Below are 21,487 nucleotides of genomic sequence, written 5' to 3'. Positions count from 1 at the left end.
GATGGTCATATATGACTCGCACGTACGGTGGTCACCTGATGTGCTCTTAGGAGGAAAGAAGCGATCTGGCTCTCCGAATCGCCAAGCAGAATGAAGAACTACTTTTTAGTGCGAGATATAGTGCGGGACTAGTGATTAAAGGGGTTCGGCCATGTAGTCTTCTCCTCTATCTCATGCACTTATTTTCTATCTTACAGCCACTTTTGGTTACCATTGCAAACAAGACCCTTCAGATTTATAAGAATATACTATGTTCACTTGTTTTCTGGCCAAAGAGCAGATGTGTGCGCACTTCCGCAACACCCCTTTTTTTCCTGGAAGGGGGGCTGCCAATTGCCAAGCCTATCAATGTTGGGAAATCGACGTTCGACAGCACGTCGTGCATGTTGACCTCTGAATCTCCACTACAATCTGACTCTTTGACCAAGACGGAAACTTTTAGCTGACATTGTGTTTTCTGACGCGTGATAAAAAAAAAAAGGTAAATGATTTGTTTTTTGGTCATATGATATTGATGGCAAGGCGCCTGTAAAGCTTCTTTGCGTTTTGACAGAACATCCACCACATCAACATGGACTACAAGCCAATCATAAAGTGAGTTTTTGCAAGTTTTTGTTCTGTAAAATAACACATCTCGTGATTGATCGTTCCGTTATGGCCTCCTCTTAAGTTTCGTTTTCTATTCCACCCATGCAGCGACGCAAGAGCGAGTTACGGCGTGGCCAATCCGGGTTACATCCAAGCTGTCAGCGGTCCTTCTGGTATGCGCGATGATGGTGTTTTCACGGGGCCTTACAACGTTGTTCAACCGGGAGTGTGTCCGTTTAAGAAGATATGTAATCGCACACTTCCGTGCAACATACGTTGACGTCACCATGTGTTCACATTGTGGGTTTAGCGTCCTATGACAACAGCGGTGTGTTTTACGAGGGCTTTTTTTTGAGGGCTTCAACTACCACTCAGTATTTTGTTTTGTTTACAAACATCTGTAATGGATTATAACACCGGAGAAGGGCAAGGTAAGTCACAATACACACGTTTTCATCGTCGTGGTAGTTGGACCATGTTCCTCATAAAACTTCACCTGGAACTTCGTTAGTTCGGGTTACGCAACCATTCGTAACTTAAATATATTTTTTTGTGTAACCCATTTGTGTATCATATGATTTTTTTTTTTTTGCTTTAATGGAGATCTGAGCGTTTTCTTGAACTGGTTCCTCTGGTTTTTTTTTTCTTTCTTCTAGCAATGTTTGCCCCACCCGCGCCTGACTCTCAAGGGCCGAGCGCTCCACCTGCGAACATGTTTGACAACATGCCCGGCTATGAAGGCACTGTGGCTGGCGGAGGAGGTCAGTTTCTCCGCCGTAGCCACTTAACTGCTCATCAAAAGCTCCTCATACTATCTGTCGTATTATTAAAGTGTCACGTAATGGTATTACACATCAAAAGCTCCTCATACTATCTTCAAACATTGTGTCCATCACTCCAGTCATGCACAATTTTATTTTTCTACCTTTTAGAATGGCTTCTTTTGCTTTGAGAAGTATAGTGTGTTGATCGCATGTCTGTCCGCCAGGCAAATGGTGGTGCACAATTGACACAAACAAGAGACCTAATGAGATCAAAATGGACATTACTGGAAAAATAAGCTTTTATATACAACCTCTTGCTACAACAACAAAGAACAAATGACAAAAGAAATGCACATGATTTTTCTTTTAAGTTTAAGGCAGTCGATCTGGCGCTTAACGAAAGAAATAGAGCTGCTGCAGCTACTGTAGGAGGTTACGTCCAGCCACTAGAGGGCACTGTCCTATTGTTGATGACATCTTGTTGCCTCACCCTTTTCAGTATTTTTGTTCCGTGTCATGTCTTCTCCGGTGCTTTATGCTCCGAAGATGCTCTTTATCTTGTCGGGGCGTTTGTTAGTAATGATTAGGTCTTTAAATGCAGTTTAGTTCCATTATTTTTAATTCACGTGACCCTGTTTTGCAATACAGCCACCTGCAATACGTATGAAAATTATGCTAATTCCCCATCCTGGTTGTAGGTGGATTTCTGCCTCCTCCAATGCCAACGCAACCGACTCCACTGCCGCAACCAGGACCTGAACAACCACAATGGAAGTAATGCTCAAACGTTTTCTCTAGTCTAACACAAAACAAGGGTGTGTGCAGCTAAGCTAATATGGAATCCGTGCATGTCATGTCTGCTCACAGTATTCCATCAATAAGTGAGACTACAGCGCGGGAGGCTTTTGGACTGTGGGTCTCCAGCAAGTGTTGTTATAGTTCAGCACCAGTCAAAGATGGAGTGATCACCAACATGGAGGCTTTCAATACATACAGGGTAAAAGGAAGACCAAAAAAAAAATTACAGCTGAATTTGACCATGCAATTTCAGAATATGATCTTAATTTTTTTTTTTTTTTTTTTTTTTAGTACCGGCTGGAAACTTTCACTGAATCGAGATCCACTGAGTGGAGTCACGAACCATATATTGGTACATCAACACTTATAAATATTGTTGCCTATCTGCTTAGCTCTGCTCTGCTAGCTATTTAAGGTAGCATCAATACAGTTATCTTCGCTCTGCAATGTTATTTTCTTTGGATCAGGCCAGCCAGTGGATGCATACGCCCAACCTCCTCCAGGTCCCTGGGATATTCCTGCTACAGCCCCCAGTTATTTTAAAGATAGTGAACAGATCATCAAAGTTCCCTACACTTCATCTATGAAGGTTAATAATTACCTCATGTCATGCTAATCAAGTTCCAACAAGAGCTGCTGTGTCTTTCTTTTTTTTCCCCTAATGTGAATGAATTTATCAACAGTGCTGTCATGTTTGCGTGGGAGCGGGGCGGGCACCTTGCAAAGACTGTACCGGTGCGGGCAATGTAAGTTATAATTACAAGTCACATTGGTGGAAGTGACCTTCAGTAATACTGTTCAACCGCTGGATTTCTTTATTTCTGACAGAAAATATGTTGGGTGTGCAATGGAGCTGGTTTCCGCCACGGAAATGAGCGGTGCAATCATTGTTTTGGAAGAGGGCGGGAAAAGTACGTCGAACGTTCTTTCCGAAACCTTTCTCTCCAAAATATGTATTATAATCCCTTAAATTGACAATGTTTCACCCCACTGTTTTGCAGCTGCCACGGCTGCCAGGGGCAAGGATTCAGACAATGCCCTACGTGTCATGGAAAACAGCAGCTTTTAGTCTATATCAACCTCACGATAAAATGGTGCTGATTCCTTTACCGTCAGACTTTTAATAAGGCGCTAAGTAATACCAATCAAGCAAAGTTATACATATATATTATATATTTCAGGACCAACAACTCTGATGACTATGTTGTGGAGCAATGCAGTGGACTTAAATTGGATAACCTTAGCAAAGTGTCCGGCAAGGAGCTTTTGAGGGACTCTCAGTACTTGGTAAGATTTTTTTTTTCTTCTCTCTCTCTCACAGCTGGTGCTTCATATGTCGTACAGTCTATAGAGACAGATATTGTGAGGTCTGGCCATTACAACAGCAGGAAATGAAAAGGAACTGTTAGTCAACTGGACCTTTCACAATGTCCTGGTCTGAAACAGCATCTGGGATTTATGTGTCCATTAGTTCAGAGGTCAGTTTGCTAGTTATTTCCAAAGGTACTTGATGGGGTCAAGGTCAGCGCACTCATGTTCCTGGAGACCATTTGACTAAATTTAAACACTATGTGAAGCCCTCTTGAGCTGCAACATTGGAACAAAATCAAGTCTTTTTTTTTTCTGGCCGAAGCTGCTGCGCCACCACTGTTGTGCTTCCAGAAGGCTAACACTGATCCAGAATTCAAATTTCCAAATGTGATTCAGTTCTTATGATCTCGTTCAGGTATATCCAGTGATGGGATTCCCAGACCCTGCTGTGGTAAGTGCTGCAAATCGTTTAATCAAGGAACACCAGGGCAGGTTTTCCCAGACCTCGCGCATTCTTCAACAGGTAAATAATTGTGCAAGATCTTCATCTGTAGCTGAATATAATTTAGTAAAACATGATTTAACCATTTTAAATATCTGATGTTTTGGATAACTTGCCTACTCTTCTTTTTGTCCAGCTTCAAACTATCGAACTGATTCCTGTCACCAAGGTGACCTACTCATGGAAAGGGAAAACCAACATTTACTTTGTCTATGGAAATGAATTTAAAGTCAGTGCAGACAACTACCCTGCCACCTGTTGCTGCACTGTAATGTAGCTGCAGAAGCCGATGTGCCTATACAATATCAATACAATATCCCTCAACAATAATGAAATCATAATCAATCCGAACAATCACCCTGCTACCTGTTAGATAGCGATGAAACTGCAGATTACAGCATGACCATATTTTTCGCTCACATCAAAAATTAAATAATTGTTATTGTATGTTTTATGTATTTACTGTACGGCAGTATACAGTACCTTAAAAAATAATGACAAAAATTCATGCTACACACAAACCCATATATCCCTTAAATGCATTGTAGATTGAATTTATCTTACTTTTTTATTTTTCTGTATGATTTCTGTCACAATATTTCAAACAAATGTATATTTTTCACTTTAAATGTTTTGTATAATTATGAAAGACTGCTTATGCTTTTGCATAAATATTCGAACAACATGTATTCATTGAGAAATTCGAATAAATTGTATTTTCTAATATTTTACTTCGTGTGCTGTCGTCATAATAAATGGACTGTCGCAGCTGCGATGACGTCGGGAACGTGTTCGCCATAATGACAGTAAACCAACAACAAAAAAGCCACATTATACACTTTAAGGTTTGGCTGTGAAATTCCCCGTGTACCGTTAACTTGCGGCAGTCGGGTTTGGATCCGTATCGACATAATTAGGTCTTGGAAACTTCTGACAAAACTGAGGAACTGAACGGAACATTGAGGTGAAGTTAGCATGTTAGCTAGCTAAATAACCAGGTTTACCAGCGATGCCGCTAGCACATGGCTAATGCCAACATTGGCTGTAATAAACGGAGCGCTCTCCGACATTCTGAAAGTGTTTCACTTTACACGGTACGGGTATACACGTCGGAAGAATATCCAACTGTAGGTTTTAAAGTGAGCACTTTTACATCGTCATGAGTAGCCCGACTCCAGTTAGCTGGCTTGTTTAGCCAAGGCGCAGCGACTCAAAGGACGCATGTTGTTTACATCATCTGGGTGCGAAGAAATGCATAACGTGATGCTGCCTGCAATCAAACTGACTGCTTTCATGTACTTCCTTGTTGTTTGGTTGGTTTTGATCATTCCTGCGGTCTTGACAGTTGTAGTCCCTGGAGACTACTGCACCTGCAAACAGAGGATCTGTCTTTTGTACTATATTTATCAAGTATGTTCCGGCTGATTGAGTTAAAGTTCTGCTTTTCTAGGTTCTTTGATTGTAAGCCACAACTTACTAGCTGTTACACATGAGGCAGATTTTAACAGTGAGGGTGGAGGTTTTGAATTGAACGGCAACTTTCCTGTCATTCCTCATAGTAGTTATGGCGTCAGCATCTGCCAGTGTGGACTCCAAGGCAGAGCTGACTGCTCTACTGGAACAGTGGGAGAGGGAACAGCAAGGCAGCACACAGGAGCTAGTTAACATCCTCACCAAGTAAGTAGTTAAGACTTATCATTTCATTCCATCTGCTTTCATTGGGGTAATTATGTTCAAAATTTAAGAATCTCCGAGCTTGTTGAGAAGGAGACTGAAGAGTACCACAAAGCAGACCCAGACCCCTTTGATGACCGACATCCTGGTACGATCAAGAAAACCGAAGTTGGAGTTTGGTCATAGACAATAATACTTACTCATATCGGCTCTCATCCTTCTTTTCCACTAGGGAGAGCTGATCCAGAATGTTCATTAGGGCATTTGCTCAAGATCCTGTTTAAGAATGATGACTTCATGAACACAGTAAGGCTGGCTGCAATGGTGGGTGTATTTTAGAGGTGGGACGGTACAGGGACCTCACTTATTGGGTTCAGTACATGTTTTGTCCACAGAGAGACTTTTCTCCCCTCTCCCTTTAAAGTCTCTTATCTTGCTTGTCAGTAAAGACTGCATAATGTAATTTTACTGAATAGTATAGCTTATTTATTATGCGATCAAATTTCACATCTGGCCACATAAAAGCTCTGCAATTTTTCAGCAATACATTCTTCTCTTTTAAGATTTATTCTCTTGCGCTAATCCCAAATATCATGAGAGGAGTGTTTAAAAGCATTCTCAAGTGATAAGTTACAATTGTTACTACTGGTATGCATACACAAAGGCCGTGCAAAATGGGGGACAACTAGGCCATTATGCAGAGCGTACTGAACACAGAGTCCTGTCCCATCGCTAAAATATGTGATACAAGGAAAGTGAACTTGAAAGTGCTTGAGATCATTTATTCTCCCCCATAGTTGGTGAATAGTTATGTGATGACCAGCAGAGAATTTGCCCTCAATGCAGAAGCTTGTCGTCTGCTTCAGAACATTATGCCTGGCCTGGAGACAGCAGTGGTCTTTCAGGAAAAGGTATTTGTCTTAAATATATACCGTCCAACACTCACAATAGCTGCTGCCAGCCATTAAAAGGCTCAAATCGGTCCAGGCACCTGAATACAATGGGAATAGTTTATTTGATGCGAGGTCATCACAAAGTATGGATTGTGAACTTTGTAAGTCAATATCTCCACCAGCAAGATTGTGTTTGTTTGTAGAGTCAGAGTCCAGCTTGCTAGCAAGCTCCACTTCCCTACTGTTTTCCTTTATATAGTGTCAACTCACTAAATGATCAATAATCATTTATTACCTCTATTACGTAGCTAAGACATGATCTGAGATGTCGCACCGAGTGTGACTTAATAAACAATCAGGACTATCAGAGCTGAATAATGACTTGATTGTAACTTGCTGATTTGCTCGCTTGGTTTTTCAGGAGGGAATTGTTGAAAAATTGTTCAAGTGGGCTCAGGAGGCAGAGCAGCCGCTCAGAATCTATGCCACAGGCTTGTTGGCAGGTGCCATGGAGAACCAGGACATAGCAGCCAACTACCGAGAAGAGAACTCTGTTTTGGTCAGCCTCTCTGGTTTTCCCAGACACGATGTGTCTCCTAAATGATCACCAAATTCTTCTCTCATCCAGAACTTCCTGTCAATTTTAATTTTCCTCCGTTAACAGGTGCCTTTGATGCTCCATCGCTTACGTGAGCTTCAAGATAAAGATGCGGAGACAAAAAGAGAAATCAAACGTCCCAGTCCCAGAAAAACTCCAAGTGTACCTTTGCTGCCTTTGGATGAGGAGACTGTCGATGGAGGCTTTGAGAAGCCCTTCTCGCTCGGCCAAAACGGGGCTGAAACGGAAGGACCGGAACCAGGAGAGGATGGCGAAATGAATCTTTCCGCCTCGGAGCCGGAGAACGAGCTTCCGTTTCATCCCAGCGCCCCCCGCAAGGCCAACAACTGTGCCACCTCGGGCGTTAAAACAATGATGAAGCCCATATCAGCCTCTGGCTCACCTCTGCATCTAGGCACCTCTGATGGGAGTAGCTACCTCAAAAGAAAAGCAGAGAAAGAAAGCGGCAGGTCCGCAAAGCACAAGTCGAATTTCTCCTTGCCAGAAGCAGAAAGGAATATAAGCGAGCTTTCCAACAGCAGCTGGTCAGAGATGAGCCCTTGGGTGATTGGCAACAGTTACCGTTTATACCCGCTGACGCCAGAGATCGAGCAGAGACTCATTTTGCAGTATCTCACTCCTCTGGGAGAATATCAGGAGGTTGGTTCTGTTGTCATGTTTCTGGCAATAATGATTCCTTCATTAGTATTTGCTTTCATTATTTTCTCTCCCACCTTCAGCTGTTGGCCGTGTTTATGCAAATGGGTGCCCGTGAGCTGCTGTTGCATTATATGGATCTAAAGCAGACCAACGATGTGCAGCTCACATTTGAGGCGCTCAAGGTGAAGTCCTGCCGTTTTCTTTCAATGTGAAGCGCACTCAAACCTCCATCGAAACGTTCATTTTATTTGACTTTTCTCTCGCAGTACTTGGCTTCTCTTCTGCTTCACAAGAAGTTTGCCGCAGAGTTTGTGGCGCACGGAGGAGTTCAGAAATTGCTGGAAATCCCGAGGCCTTCGATGGCTGCCACTGGAGTGTCCCTGTGCCTCTACTACCTTGCCTATAACCAGGATGCCATGGAAAGGGTATGTTTCAAAACCAACGACATGATTTAAAAAAACGAAACCCTTTACATTAGCGGTATATAGTGTATGTTTGTCTGTACCGTGGATATAAAAAGCTTCTGTTCAAATAATAGAATTTATAAATATGCTTTGAAGCCACATATTTTGTCTGAAGCTGTCATCGGTGTGGCTCCTATTTCCCTCTAGGTGTGTATGCTGCCCCCCTCGGTCCTGTCGGACGTGGTTGGCTACACACTGTGGCTGCTGGAATGCTCGCACGCATCGGGCTGTTGCCACGCCACCATGTTCTTCTCCATTTCCTTTGCTTTCCGCGCCGTGCTGGAGCTCTTCGACAAACAGGACGGCTTGCGACGTCTCGTCAATCTGGTAGGAGTAACCGTGCGAGCTGCGCGTCAGCCGTGCAAACATAACAGCAAATCCACGTTACTGACCGTGATGCTGATTGCATACTTCCGTTGTCTTCCAGATTAGCACATTGGAAATCCTAAACCCTGATGACCAGGGGGCGTTGCTGAGTGACGACGACATTTTCTCCAGCAGGCAGACAGCAAAGCACACATGCATGGCGCTGCGCAGGTACTTTGAGGCTCATCTGGCCATCAAGGTGGAGCAGGTGAAGCAGTCCCTGCAGCGCACGGAAGGAGGCGCTCCAATTCACTCGCAGCCCTACTACAAGGTACTTGCTGATAGGATGACAGGGGTCTGTGGCCAGTGGAGACGTTCCACGGTGCTCATCAGGCCTCTGCTCTGTTCACAGGCGGTCAGTTACAGCCGCGAGCAGGTAGTGGAAATGATGGAATTCCTCATCGAGCACGGCCCTCTTCGTTTATATTGGGAACCAGCGGAGGTCTTCCACAAACTCTCTTGTGTCCAACTCCTCCTGCAACTCATTTCCATCGCATGTGACTGGAGGACCTACTATGGCCGGTGTGGAGGATGAAAGCTATTTTGTCTGCTACACGAAGTGCGTTGCGTTCTAAGCGTAACGTTTTGTTTTTTTTCCTGCAGGAGCGACACTGTGCGTTATGCACTTGACACCCTGAGTATTCTCACTGTTGTACCAAAGACTCAAATGCTGCTGTCCGAGACTGTTGCTGTCGTCGATGAGAGCGGGTCTACTATTTCTAGCGCAGGTATGTTTGCAAAGTCAGCTTGTCATGTCGTATAGTTCGTACGGTTACGTTTTTTTTCTTCTCCCTTTTCCTTTGCAGGAATGAACATTGTTCTGGCAGTGGCAGAGGGAGAAGTGTTGAACGATGCCGAGATCCAGAAGTCTGCCCTGCAGGTTGTCCTTAACTGCGTGTGCGCGCCCGACAAACGCATGTCCAGCATTGGGAAGTTTATCGCGGGCACTCCGCGTCGTCGCCTCCCTCACATGACCAAAGCCAGCGAGAATGTGCTCACAAAGATGTGGAATGTGGTGCAGTCCAATAATGGCATTAAGGTAACTTCTTTTCCAGGCATCAATCATTTGATGCATTGCATTGAAGTTGAATGAACTGACAACTTAAACATATAACAGAATAACGTGGTGTGTATTCAAAACAAGCACGCAATTAAAGTATTTCATTTCCAAATTGCAGGCATTGCGATTTTAAAAATTGAATTCTGCTACATTGCGATATTAATTCAGTTTGATCACTCCAGCCCTAATTACTTTTTTTTTTATTACAAAATACCTTTTAAAAGAAAAGTCATGTAAATGTTTTTCTTTACTATGCGATGTAATATGCATGCGTGTTCTGAGTTGGACAAAAACAAGACAAGTACATTTCACTGCTTACTTCATATTTCACACACACAATATTTATCAGAATAGCGTGTTTGGACTGGTGGGGCGGCAAGAAACGTATTATTGTGAAGAAAAGAAAATACTTTTAATAATCAACTTCAAAGACAACATAATTTATGCTTTGTAAGTATCTGCCTTTAGTGACCTCAGTCCCCCCCCCCGCCCCCCTTCTTTTTACACACAATTCCGTAGGTGCTGCTGTCCCTGCTGACAGTGAAGATGCCTATTACGGATGCGGATCAGATCCGAGCTCTTGCCTGCAAGGCCTTGGTTGGTCTGTCTCGCTCCACTTCTGTCAGGCAAATCATCAGCAAGCTGCCTCTATTTAGCAGCGGGCACATCCAGCAGCTCATGAAGGAGCCCGTGCTCCAGGACAAACGCAGCGAGCACGTCAAGTTCTGCAAGTTCGCGGCGGAGCTCATGGAAAGAATATCCGGGAAACCGTTGCTGATCGGCACCGACGTATCCTTGGCGTGGCTGCAGAGAGCCAGCGTGGTGGCCCAGTCCAGAATCACCTTTCCGCAGAAAGAGCTGCTGCTGCTCATTAGGAACCACCTGGTAGCCAAAGGCCTTCACGACACGGCCGCTGCCCTCACCAAGGAGGCCGAGCTCCCGATGGCGTGCGTGTCTCATTCGCCTTTTGTCTCCGTCACTCCCCCGAACGCCCCCATCGCCAGCCTACCTCGCACCCCGCGGCTGACCAATGGCGTCGGCTCGAGACTCGCCAGCCACCCGTCTCATTCATCCACCCCGTCGCCCGGCCATTTACAGCCGCGCCCCTCCACGTCGCAACCCGCCGCGGCCGCCTTGCCGTCAACGCCACACTGCGGCAACAGCTCCCCTTTGATCGGCCGCATCGTTTTCTCCCGCGAGCGGCACGCGTGGTGCGGCGCGAGCGGCTGCAAGAAACCTCGAGTGCTGAGGCAAAAGTCCGATCACGGCGCCTTCAGCCAGACGCCGGCGATGAAGAAGCAGTTTGACAGGCACATGCCCTCTCCCCCCGCATTAGACGGCATCATCACAGAGTACCTACGGGAACAGCACGCGCGCTGTAAAAACCCAGTGGCCACCTGCCCGCCCTTTTCTCTCTTCACCCCTCATCAGTGCCCTGAGCCCAAACAGAGACGGCAGGCACCTCTCAACTTTACGTCGCGACACACGAGGAGGGTCATATATCCCAAATACGGAGGAGTGGATGGAGGATGCTTTGACAGACACCTCATCTTCAGCAGGTTGCCGTGCAAACCCGCCTTGAAGTTTACTTTTTTATTTATTGACTTTATGCTTTGCTTTCGCCAGGTTCCGTCCCATTTCCGTTTTCCGGGAAGCTGATGAAGATCAGAGTGGCTTCACATGTTGTGCCTTCTCAGCCCGTGAACGCTTCCTGATGCTTGGAACTTGCACGGGACAATTGAAACTCTACAATGTGTTCACGGGCCAGGAGGAGGCCAGCTACAGCTGTCACAGTTCAGCCATCACTCACCTCGAGCCCTCTCGGGTAAGAAGATGAGGCGAGCATGTTTCGATGTGATTTAAGCGTTGCTGTCCTAAGCGGCACATTTTTGGGTTTTAGGACGGCTCCTTAATTTTAACATCTGCCTCCTGGAATTACCCAACATCTGCACTGTGGGGGATGAAGTCGGTGTTCATAATGAAGTAAGTTGTTTCCCTCAAAAGTTAATTGGATGAAATGCATCAAGGATATTAGAATTAATAAAAACTAGCAAAATAACTAATGTTTCCATTTATGCGATGAAATAGAAAACAAGTGTTTTTAAAAAAAAGAAAACCAATCGAAACTACAGCAAAAATGTTCTTAGTTTTCATCTTTGTCATTTCATATCATACGTGAACTTTCAGGGTTCATTTTAAATGTATTTATTTTGGTGTTGCTCTTTGTCCTTACGGAAAAAGGAAGGTCAAACTGTCGTTTACGGAATTGTAGTTTAGTTAGTTTCACAATATTTTTTGTAATCTTGGACTCTATAAACACTGTGTATTTTTAAAACATCATATTTAAATTAATAAAGGAAAAAACTAAAAATCATTTTGGAAAAAATGGAATAATAACTAGTTATAAAATCTAATTAGAAATAACTAAATTTAAAAAAAACAAAAGTCAAAACTAAATAAAACTGTAATGTATATTTTGAGGCCTCCGTTTGCTTCTTTCTTGAGATTTTTAGCTCAAACAGTGTTTATAGTAGCACCTTCAACTGTCAGCAGAGACCAAAAATTGTAACTTCCTCAGTTTTGATGCTTTTCCCACGGGCAAAACCACTAAATGTGTTATGTTGAATTGAGACAGTAAATATCTTGGTGCACATGACCTAAATTCTCAGTTATCTTGCAATAATATTACAGAAAACAACAAAGAATACTGACAGAAACATTTACCAAGTACCGATTTAATTAATTTTATTACATTTACAGCAATATGAGCTTAACCACCTACATTGCAAACCAAACAGCCCCCCCCTCCTTTTTTTTTTTTAATCTCAGGCTTCAGCTTGTTGGTATTTCATGCCCAATGCTATGGCAGCTTTATGCTGTCAAAACAGGGCTCGTTCAAAAGGTGATGTGCTTGTCAACAGCTCAAGGCCCGCGGGCTTAGCTTCACACAGCACACCGAATATCCGACTTCACTCAGCCACGTAACCTTGGCAACTCTGCTGATTGCACCTGAGCTCAGCGACAAGCTGTGACAAGCTTGGCATTCCCTTCTGACAAATTAAATGTTCCACCTCTGTTGTCTGCAGGCATTCGTTTCTGGGTGACCATTATGTGGAGTTCAGCAAGCTGTCACAAGATCGTGTCATTGGGACTGAGGAGCATCTAGCGCATGTATGTGTGCTGCTGTTTCAATAGGACTAAATGGAATAATAAAGAATGCTTCTCTTTATTTTATTTTTTCAGATTTATGACACCCAGACATGCCAAGTGACACTGACTCTAAACAACCCCGACCTGGCGAATAACTACAAGAGGAACTGTGCCACCTTCAACCCCACAGATGACCTGGTACTCAACGACGGCGTGCTGTGGGATGTGCGCTCGGCTCAGGCCATCCACAAGTTTGACAAGTTCAACATGAACATCAGTGGCGTGTTCCACCCCAATGGCCTCGAGGTCATCATTAACACGGAAATAGTATCCTTGGAAAGTGCTTTGATTTTTTTTTTTTATCTTATAGAGCAGTTGGATGAATACATTTACGTAGTTACAGTTTGAAAAAGATGTGGTGCTCCTTAATGTGAGTTTTTCAGTGGGATCTGCGAACCTTCCACCTGCTTCACACAGTTCCTGCTCTGGACCAGTGCAACACGGTCTTCAACAACAATGGCACCGTTATTTATGGAGGTGAATAAAGGAGGAGACTGCATGAGGAGACTGTTTTTGACCGGAACCCCTCCCTCGCATGTCTGCAGCAATATTACAGGCTGACGATGAAGACGACATGATGGAGATGCAGATGAAAAGTCCTTTTGGTTCATCGGTCCGGACTTTCAACGCCACAGACTACAAACCCATCGGTACGGCTGCTCGGTGCCCTGCTGAGTCCCATTTCAATTTACATCACGTATGGCAGGTTGCTGAGCGAGTCTGACATGTCGATTGTGTTCCTCCCAGCCACCATTGATGTCAAGAAGAATATCTTTGATCTGTGCACAGACTCGAAAGACTGCTACCTTGCTGTGATCGAAGTAAGCTGGCTAAAGTTGCATTTTGGACATGCTGCTTGATACACACAAACAGTTGGTGTTTTTATTCAATAGAACCAAGACTCCATTAACACGGACACAGTCTGCCGGCTTTATGAAGTTGGACGGCAAAGACTGGCAGAGGAACAGGAGGAGGAAGAGGAGGATCAGGTATTTATTGTTATTATTTTCAGTGGTACTATTAATTGATTGTTGTTGCCCTAACATGCCACAAGAAGGCGCTACAGCCCCGCTCATTAGAAAATACAGTTCATACAACTTGTACTATACGAATATCGTACGTGATCGTGTGTGCCCCAGGAGGATGATGATCAGGAGGAAGACGACGACGACGACGACGACTCCGATGACGACGTGGATACGGATCGCCTTATCGCAGAGCTTGAGAACGAAAATGGCGGAGATGATGATGACGATGGGAATGATGAGTTCTCTCCCTCCGATGATGAAGTGGCTCGCCTCCTCGAGGAGGACTTGGATGCAGGGGACGACGACGAGGATAATGATGACGACTCTGACAATGATGATGCGGAACTGGATGTGGACAATGGTACATTTTATCATGAGGTTTCAAATGTTGGGTGACGCAAAAAAATTCAAACAACGATCTCGCTAAGTACTTTAATCGGCGAGAGGAATCTGCACTTGCTTCTCGTCTCTGACAGCCGCTTAAGTTTCCCCCCATTTCTCCCACCAACAGACAGCTCCGACAACTCCGACCTTGAGGATGACATCATTCTGTCCTTGAATGAGTGAGCGCCAGTGAGCGGCCCTGACCAACCGGACACCAAGTCAAGCCCTTTGCGCCGTAGACGTGAGCTATGGATGAAGAGGCAAGAACGAGAGCCGGATCAGCGGACGCGGCAGGAGAGTATGAAGCCCAGAGATGAGTCAGAACACCGCGATTGTATGTGATTATAGTTTTATAGGAAGGCTTGATGTGGCGGGAACCACCTGGTATGTGGGTGCATTTAGAACATTTCATATTTTATTCACAAACCTTTTAAAAAGTATTTCTGTTTAATAAAGACCTCACACACGCAGCAATTTGGTGACACAGGGTTGGGCTCCATTCTAGGGGTGAAGTTGTGTTTCTAAGAGTGTAATGCATCCGTAAGCGTAGAGTTGTAAGCATAGAGTGGAATAGTCATCACAAATGTGCTTTAGTTTTGGATTTAGGTTGCTAAATGAATGCAAAGATCAGAGCAGTTGCTATTCTATCGCATGGCCTCTTGCTTTTAAGACAGATCAGTTGAATTGATTGGGCACTCCTGACTTGCTGAACCAAACCCAATCGAATGCCTGAAAGTGACAAAACTGCCAAAATGCTTCCTGTGCAATTCTTACGTGCACTCTCGTACTTGGACAGCTGTGTTCTTTCCTGCGCCCAGTAAGGTTTTGGATGAAGACCGATGTGCTTTTGCTAAGAAATGATGAGAGAAGATTGAACTGGACAAAAAAGTATAAATATCTGGTGATGAAAATAACATCTATTTTTGATTTGAAGTTCATTTCTAGGCAGATTCAAGCATTGAGCTCCGGCTCAATTTTATAAAGCCACTTCGGTAAAAGAGTTAATTGTTTTTCTAAATGATAATTTCTGGTATGTTCATTTTATCAGCTTTTTTTTCCCCCACAGGAAGATTTTCTTGAGACGTTTAATGTACAGCTTGTATGTATCTAAAAGTATTTTTCTTATAAATAAAACTTAAGAATTACATTTTGCAGCTGCATAAATATTGTTAGAATTTCCCACTCTGATGGAATTTGAGGTTTCCATCACATGTACACACACAGATTAACAAGAAAAAAATATTTTTGTGCAGATTAGAGGATCAACATGTAAAATAATCTTTCATTGATTTGAACCATGAAATCATTACAACAAGAACTACACAAAACAAACTGCATTTAAATATATTTTAATCATTTACAGAAACATTTTACACATGACTGGTTTTCTTTTACATTCAGTGACATATTTAGTAGTTGAGACAGTTTTTTTTTTTTTAAGAGGTCTCACACCACAAACATTTGCTTGGACTGAAACATCACTTACAGCACACTGGAGTCGGAGGCACTTTAATGCTTGCACATCCACATCTGACAACAACACACACACCACAAAGCAAAAATTCCTGAGAAATCAAACGTGCCAGAGATACACACTGGGGCTTTGTGCACAAAACACACACACGCACACACAAAGTAAACAACATTATAGAGAGCTGCCATGAAATACATTGAAGAGGTGCCACACAGTTACATGCCACAATCTACAGTTCAATGTCTAGTCAAAAAGTTCAAACTACTAAATGTCACAGTGGGTTTAAAAGGCGTGTTTAAAAACACAAGTGACAAATGCTATTTAGATCATTCAGGTGCAAAATCCACAAGCCTGTGGAAACGTTTTTTCCATATCTTTGATATCTACTTAAGGTCCATGGAGCCACTGGGCAAAAGATGGCACTAGTAGTAGTAGTGCACAAGTACACTTTAAAATGCTGATCAAGGAATAAACACACAAAAGGCTTCCCGGACAACAATCACAGTTTGACAAACCATACAGTTGAACCACGACAAATCCAAAGAATGCACACATGCGTGCTAGTTGTAAAGTAAGTCTCGGGCGTCGAGTTATCCCTGCTTCACCAATCGCCGGTAATGCGGCATCACCTTGCTGTCGGGCAGGTAGAGGCCCAATTCCAAGGCAACCAGCACGGGGAACTCCAGAGGAACCAACTCCCGTCTGTTGATGCGGAAACGCTCCTCTAGTTTCTATTGGAATAAAGCAAGGGATGTGATTGGGTGCTTCTCCATCCATCCACGACCTGAACCGCTTTTACTCACGAGGCAGTGTACTCACGTCAATGAGCTGTTTGACTTCGTTCTTCCTCAGGTCACTGCTGATCTTTGCAGCCAGCAGCACGCACGCGGCTGCCACCAGTTTCCTGTTGGGCTTGTTGAGGCGCCCCTGCAGCACCAGCTTCTCAAAATAAACAAACGCCATCGCTATGGTGACCGGCTGGAGGCCGCACTCCTCGCTCACGGCCCGCATCTCCCTCTTCAGGCTGACGCAAAGGAAAAGGTCTTTGTTTTTCAATGCAGTGTAGAGAATGGTGGAGAGGTTTGAAGCACACGTTTCTACCTTCTGATCTTGCTGAGGGTCAGCAGAATGTGAGGGAACTTCTCCTTGAAGATCTCGTTCATGTCCTTCTTCAGCTCTGACGGTTTGACGTACACCATAACTGTCGTCTGCCGAGCGACAAATAGCCCGATCGATCGATCGATCGATCGTGAAATAATGATGTGGCGGGAGCCTGAGAGCAAAAACAACTCCACAGTGTCAACAAGCCTCACCACGTAGGATGCGAATATCAGAACCCTCTTGTGTCTCCCACAAGGCCACTGAGGGTCACTGAGCAGGTTGGGGTCGTACTCAGCCACCTCTTCTGTATCTGAGATGAAATGGAAAAAACCTGTAACATCTGCAGCTTGTTGCACGGCAAGAGCGAGCATCCACGAGAAGCACTTCCAAATAATGATTCCTACAGTACACGGAGCCTACAGAGTTTCCGATAGTGTTTATTTCTTTCAAATAGCGCCATCGGCCTTGGCATGCGTCGGGCCCTACTGTCCGCCATTTCCGTTATATGCTCTTGCATTGAATATGATCATGTCCTCAGGTACATACTTGGTTCTTGTGCCACAGCGCTATTAAGGCGGGTAAGTGTAAAAGTCCTTGGCCCGTTGCCTTGGGAACGTGCTGGCTGGGTCGGAGCTGCGCAGTTTTCTGGTGCGCCGCCGCTCCTCTCTCTCACCAAGGCATTGGTTGGATAAAGAAACTGAGCATATGAAACAGTCTAAACGGGAAGAAGGGCAAAGTACATTGTTTAAAGACTGTAAAGAGAAAGCATAGATTTGTTTCTAAGTAAGTTAAGTTCTAAATAAGTAGAGTTCGTGCTTTATACATTTAAGAAATAAAACGTGTTGATTAGAACAGTTACAATCCCTGGAGTTGATCTGACTAAACTGCCACGTGTCAGGTCACGTGTGATGGTCCACTTACTTTATCACACGCGGCCATCTCCACACCCTCCAGCGAAGGAAGCAGGTCAGCCGCCGCCACGGAGGAGTGTCTTCTCGGCGCCTCCAGCTTAGCATCGCTGTTTACAGTGAATCACATGCGTGTCATATAGCGAGCTCGGCGTGTCAACGATGACAAAGAAAAAGGAGACGGTGGCAACGGGATGGATGGATGGATGGATGGATGGATGGATGGATGGATGGATGGATGGATGGATGGATGGATGGATGGATGGATGGATGGATGGATGGATGGATGGATGGATGGATGGATGGATGGATGGATGGATGGATGGATGGATGGATGGATGGATGGATGGATGGATGGATGGCAGTGTGCTTTCACGTGTACCTGAGCTGAGCAATTTCTCCATAGGGCAGCACTGAGAAAGCAGCATATAACGAGCGCCTGGCACAAATCAGCATGATCCTGCGGGGCACAGCAAGTACAGGCACTACTGAACATTTGATTTGGACTGACTTGACTAGAATCAATTAGGAGTCACGGTACACTTTTCATCATAAAGTATTGTGTAAATCAATTTCACATGGGCTCGGTGGAATCAGGGTTCACTTGAGTCATTTTAAATTGTAGCAGGTTTATGCTGAATCTGAATCAATCCATTTTTGGAGAATTCTCATTCTGACAACCAAATAGAACCCAAATCGGGCTCAACAAATCTAAATCCTCCCTAGTCTCCGCCATTTGAAATTCCGACCGCACTTCAATGCTGCCTGATGGAAGACCAGAAAAAACAACAACAACAACAACCCATGGAAGATTCTTAATTCTGGAAAAGCTTGCCCGACAACTTTCCTTCAACCCGAGCGTGACAGACCTGCCGAGTGTCATCAACATGGGCTGCCTTGCTCCGTCTAATCTCTTAGCACACGGCATCAGGAAAAACACACACCATATGAAGATGAGGTGATATAGTGGCAATGGTAAAAATAATCAAAGCAAAACAATATGGCTGCCGAGTAATTTATGAAGCCTTAAGTTGTGATGAGATATTTCAGGAAAGCCTCATAGCTGCCGGGGGTCAAGTTACTGTTGAAACGGGGTGCAACGTGCACTTGCTGAACTCCTTTAGGCTCTTGTAAAGCATCTGAGGGTGCTTAGGCTCACTGAAGCAGCGCCCGTCTTCTTCCCTTGCAGCATTTATTTATTATTGTAATAAAGTTGGATTGATTATTTGTTAGTCGGGGGAAAAAATAATTGAAAAAGACATTAGAAAACAATACTGGTATATTGATCGCAATCACAACTTTTAGGGGGAAAAATACAATTAGATTATTTCCCCAAATCGTTGGCCCTACAACAAAAACAAAGGACCTTGCCGTTTCAATACTTTTGCAGGGTACTGCAAATGTACTGGACTCACCTGCATCCCCTGGTGTCATACTGCCTCATGGTCTTGATGAAATGGACCTTCTTTGGCACCTTGGGTCCAGGAGAACCGGAGACATTCCTCAACCTGGGAGATCATCCGTATGGGTTGAAGATCAACACAAAGCAGTGGTGGGAATTAATGAAGTATGCGTACTTAAGCATTTACTTGACTGACAAACGTTTTCTTTGACTGCTTGCATTTGAAAATTTGTAATGACAGAAAATGTTGACTGTCTAAGTCAGGGGTGCCGAACTCATTTTTTTCGCCGGCCGCATTGTAGTCATAGCTTCTTTCGGAGGGCCATTATGACTGTCGACCCAAATAAATGTACACAGTAAAAGATACGAAACAAACTGACAAACTGTTTTCAAACTAGACGAGTAAAAACTGGTAAACTATTTTTTTTTTTAAACAGGTATTAAAAGTGAAGACAATTTGCAATTCTAGTAATGATTTGATGGACACATCACACATTTGTCTTCGCGGGCCACATAAAATGATGTGGCGGGCCGTATCTGGCCCCCGGGCCTTGAGTTTGACACCGGTGGTCTACGTGCTGAGTGAACACACCTGTGTTACTCAAGTGGGCGTGTTTAATAAAAAGCCTTCCTGCATGCCGCCCAAGATTTCTTACTAGCTGTTGTCGCAGTGAATGGCGTGCTAACAGAATTGATCATCCTCTTCTTTCTTTCTTTCTTTCTTTCTTTCTTTCTTTCTTTCTTTCTTTCTTTCTTTCTTTCTTTCTTTCTTTCTTTCTTTCTTTCTTTCTTTCTTTCTTTCTTTCTTTCTTTCTTTCTTTCTTTCCACTGAGTTCGGTGCAATTGGGTTTCTCACAAGTACCTGATGCTGTATGGCTACTCTGCTAACATATTTGTACTTTCAAACAGGATTTTAAGGAGTTCGTCTAGCTCGGGAAAAAGGAGAATTCCCTTATATTCACCATCATCAGCCACTGATAATTACAAATATAAGTCATTAAATAACTTATAATACTTTTACCAGTCGTTTTTTTCACAAATGTATCTGTGTCCGAAGAACTAAACGCCGTTTTCAGCACGCAACCAGGAAATGCTACAGGGCAGTGGCGAAGGAACCAACCTGGGTCGTGACTCCTTCGACTGACCGGTGGGCAGAGGGCTCACTGCGGGGGTTGAACGACCACGGGAGACGCTAGCCTGTTGACAGCCGCTGGTCGAGGGGGGCAGCGGGGTGTCCGGGCTCTCGGCTGTACCGCCACCCTCCAAGAACACCTCGTTGGCTCCGGCAGACTTGACCGAAGGACTGAAGACTCCAGGAAAACTGGACGAAGAGCTCCCGGCGGACGGAGCGGGCTCCGCCACTTGAGACACCGGCCCTTGGTTGTCTGACGGCGGGATCCACGGGGGCTCCTCGGTGGCTTTTCGAGCAGCTTGATTATCATTGTTCAAGCGACACTGAGGCCGTCCGTCCAGTGAGATATTACTGAGAAATAACACAGCGGCCTGTCTTCTTTTGGAATCTCTGGATTTCCTTCGTTGCTCTCGGTGTGTTTTGGCCGGTTTACTACTACTACTGCTGCTGCCGATTGACTGAAGACTACATAGAGCTGATGCCATTCTACTTCGAAACCTTACTAGGGGCTATTGGTAGCTAGTAGGGAAGGTGACGGAGGAGTGGGCGGTACCACAGATAGTCATGCTAATGATTGGATCATGCATATGTCATTATTGTCGTTATTAGTAGGTTGTGTAGCCTTGGAGCGGTTTTAGCCTAATGACGTTATTATTGAACTTGGCAGAGTCTGATTGATACGTGAATCACTCAAAGGTATTGATCACAAGCGTGATCTGCTCTGGAAAGGCGGAGCATACAGCCCAATGTTTCAAGCCAATTGGGTCATGCGGATATTTGTGCACGCCTATCAAAGTTTGTTTTGACCAATCACGACAACGGATGATAATGTCGGCACAGGAATCTTCACCGGCTAAAAATGAACAAAGCTGTTTTTCTTTCTAAAAGAAATGTGGGTAATTCTGCGAGAACATAATTAATTGCTGCCTCCACTGATGTCGCTACATTTTTTTCGTCTTTATTGGGTTTGTTCGTTTCCCCGGCTTTCTTGATTGCGTCACAGCGAATATCCCGCCCCTAAGCGCAAGGTTGCTTTGTGATTGGTCCGAACCACGAGTGGCTCAATCAGAAATCAGGAAAGCCCCAGTTATCCAAATATTCAGATTTGTTCCGTTATCAGTTCACCCGCATAACAAATGACACAAATAATCGTTTTATCTGCCATAACGT

The 21,487-nt window shown here is 44.3% G+C and overlaps 3 protein-coding genes and 1 long non-coding RNA gene across 7 annotated transcripts; 2 read left to right on the top strand and 2 right to left on the bottom strand.

Annotated features, from left to right (window-relative positions):
• Nucleotides 1–188: 188 nt before the first annotated feature.
• Nucleotides 189–4,694, top strand: ssuh2rs1 (ssu-2 homolog, related sequence 1). 2 transcript variants are annotated; one of them, XM_061273078.1, is made up of 14 exons: nucleotides 189–481; nucleotides 554–594; nucleotides 697–761; nucleotides 1,245–1,349; nucleotides 2,051–2,126; nucleotides 2,220–2,349; nucleotides 2,442–2,502; nucleotides 2,618–2,739; nucleotides 2,834–2,896; nucleotides 2,979–3,061; nucleotides 3,152–3,244; nucleotides 3,332–3,437; nucleotides 3,877–3,984; nucleotides 4,100–4,694. In XM_061273078.1, exons 2-14 carry the CDS (start codon nucleotides 572–574, stop codon nucleotides 4,238–4,240), a joined length of 1,176 nt encoding a protein of 391 aa, XP_061129062.1. In that variant the 5' UTR covers nucleotides 189–481; nucleotides 554–571; the 3' UTR covers nucleotides 4,241–4,694. The 2 variants fall into 2 exon arrangements, with proteins under 2 accessions (XP_061129062.1, XP_061129063.1); XM_061273079.1 differs by lacking the exons at nucleotides 189–481; nucleotides 554–594; nucleotides 697–761 and adding an exon at nucleotides 768–1,019.
• On the bottom strand, nucleotides 4,497–5,575 carry LOC133150513 (uncharacterized). Its single transcript, XR_009713780.1, has 2 exons — nucleotides 5,441–5,575; nucleotides 4,497–5,333 (listed from the first exon to the last, which is right to left on the bottom strand). It is a non-coding gene; the product is annotated as an uncharacterized LOC133150513 (long non-coding RNA).
• Nucleotides 4,733–15,447, top strand: LOC133150490 (DDB1- and CUL4-associated factor 1-like). Of its 3 annotated transcripts, none has more exons than XM_061273038.1 (25): nucleotides 4,733–4,927; nucleotides 5,526–5,640; nucleotides 5,709–5,785; nucleotides 5,870–5,943; nucleotides 6,435–6,548; nucleotides 6,952–7,089; nucleotides 7,195–7,788; nucleotides 7,869–7,970; nucleotides 8,055–8,213; nucleotides 8,400–8,579; nucleotides 8,680–8,889; nucleotides 8,971–9,140; nucleotides 9,222–9,346; nucleotides 9,425–9,657; nucleotides 10,198–11,237; nucleotides 11,305–11,503; nucleotides 11,579–11,661; nucleotides 12,765–12,849; nucleotides 12,922–13,155; nucleotides 13,272–13,365; nucleotides 13,434–13,538; nucleotides 13,636–13,709; nucleotides 13,782–13,877; nucleotides 14,028–14,277; nucleotides 14,428–15,447. In XM_061273038.1, exons 2-25 carry the CDS (start codon nucleotides 5,528–5,530, stop codon nucleotides 14,481–14,483), a joined length of 4,605 nt encoding a protein of 1,534 aa, XP_061129022.1. In that variant the 5' UTR covers nucleotides 4,733–4,927; nucleotides 5,526–5,527; the 3' UTR covers nucleotides 14,484–15,447. The 3 variants fall into 3 exon arrangements, with proteins under 3 accessions (XP_061129022.1, XP_061129023.1, XP_061129024.1); XM_061273039.1 differs by having other exon boundaries at nucleotides 5,523–5,640; XM_061273040.1 differs by lacking the exon at nucleotides 4,733–4,927 and adding an exon at nucleotides 4,930–5,057.
• Nucleotides 15,448–15,633: 186 nt separating this feature from the next.
• cables2a (Cdk5 and Abl enzyme substrate 2a) lies at nucleotides 15,634–20,865 on the bottom strand. Its single transcript, XM_061273064.1, has 9 exons — nucleotides 20,306–20,865; nucleotides 19,199–19,291; nucleotides 18,166–18,243; nucleotides 17,797–17,893; nucleotides 17,422–17,590; nucleotides 17,088–17,185; nucleotides 16,876–16,982; nucleotides 16,594–16,798; nucleotides 15,634–16,505 (listed from the first exon to the last, which is right to left on the bottom strand). Exons 1-9 carry the CDS (start codon nucleotides 20,800–20,802, stop codon nucleotides 16,365–16,367), a joined length of 1,485 nt encoding a protein of 494 aa, XP_061129048.1. The 5' UTR covers nucleotides 20,803–20,865; the 3' UTR covers nucleotides 15,634–16,364.
• Nucleotides 20,866–21,487: the final 622 nt, after the last annotated feature.

The sequence above is a fragment of the Syngnathus typhle genome, linkage group LG2 (genome assembly GCF_033458585.1).
Source record: "Syngnathus typhle isolate RoL2023-S1 ecotype Sweden linkage group LG2, RoL_Styp_1.0, whole genome shotgun sequence".
NCBI lineage: Eukaryota > Metazoa > Chordata > Actinopteri > Syngnathiformes > Syngnathidae > Syngnathus > Syngnathus typhle.
Note: the sequence above shows the minus strand (reverse complement) of the source record. Positions and strands in the feature narration are given on the sequence as shown.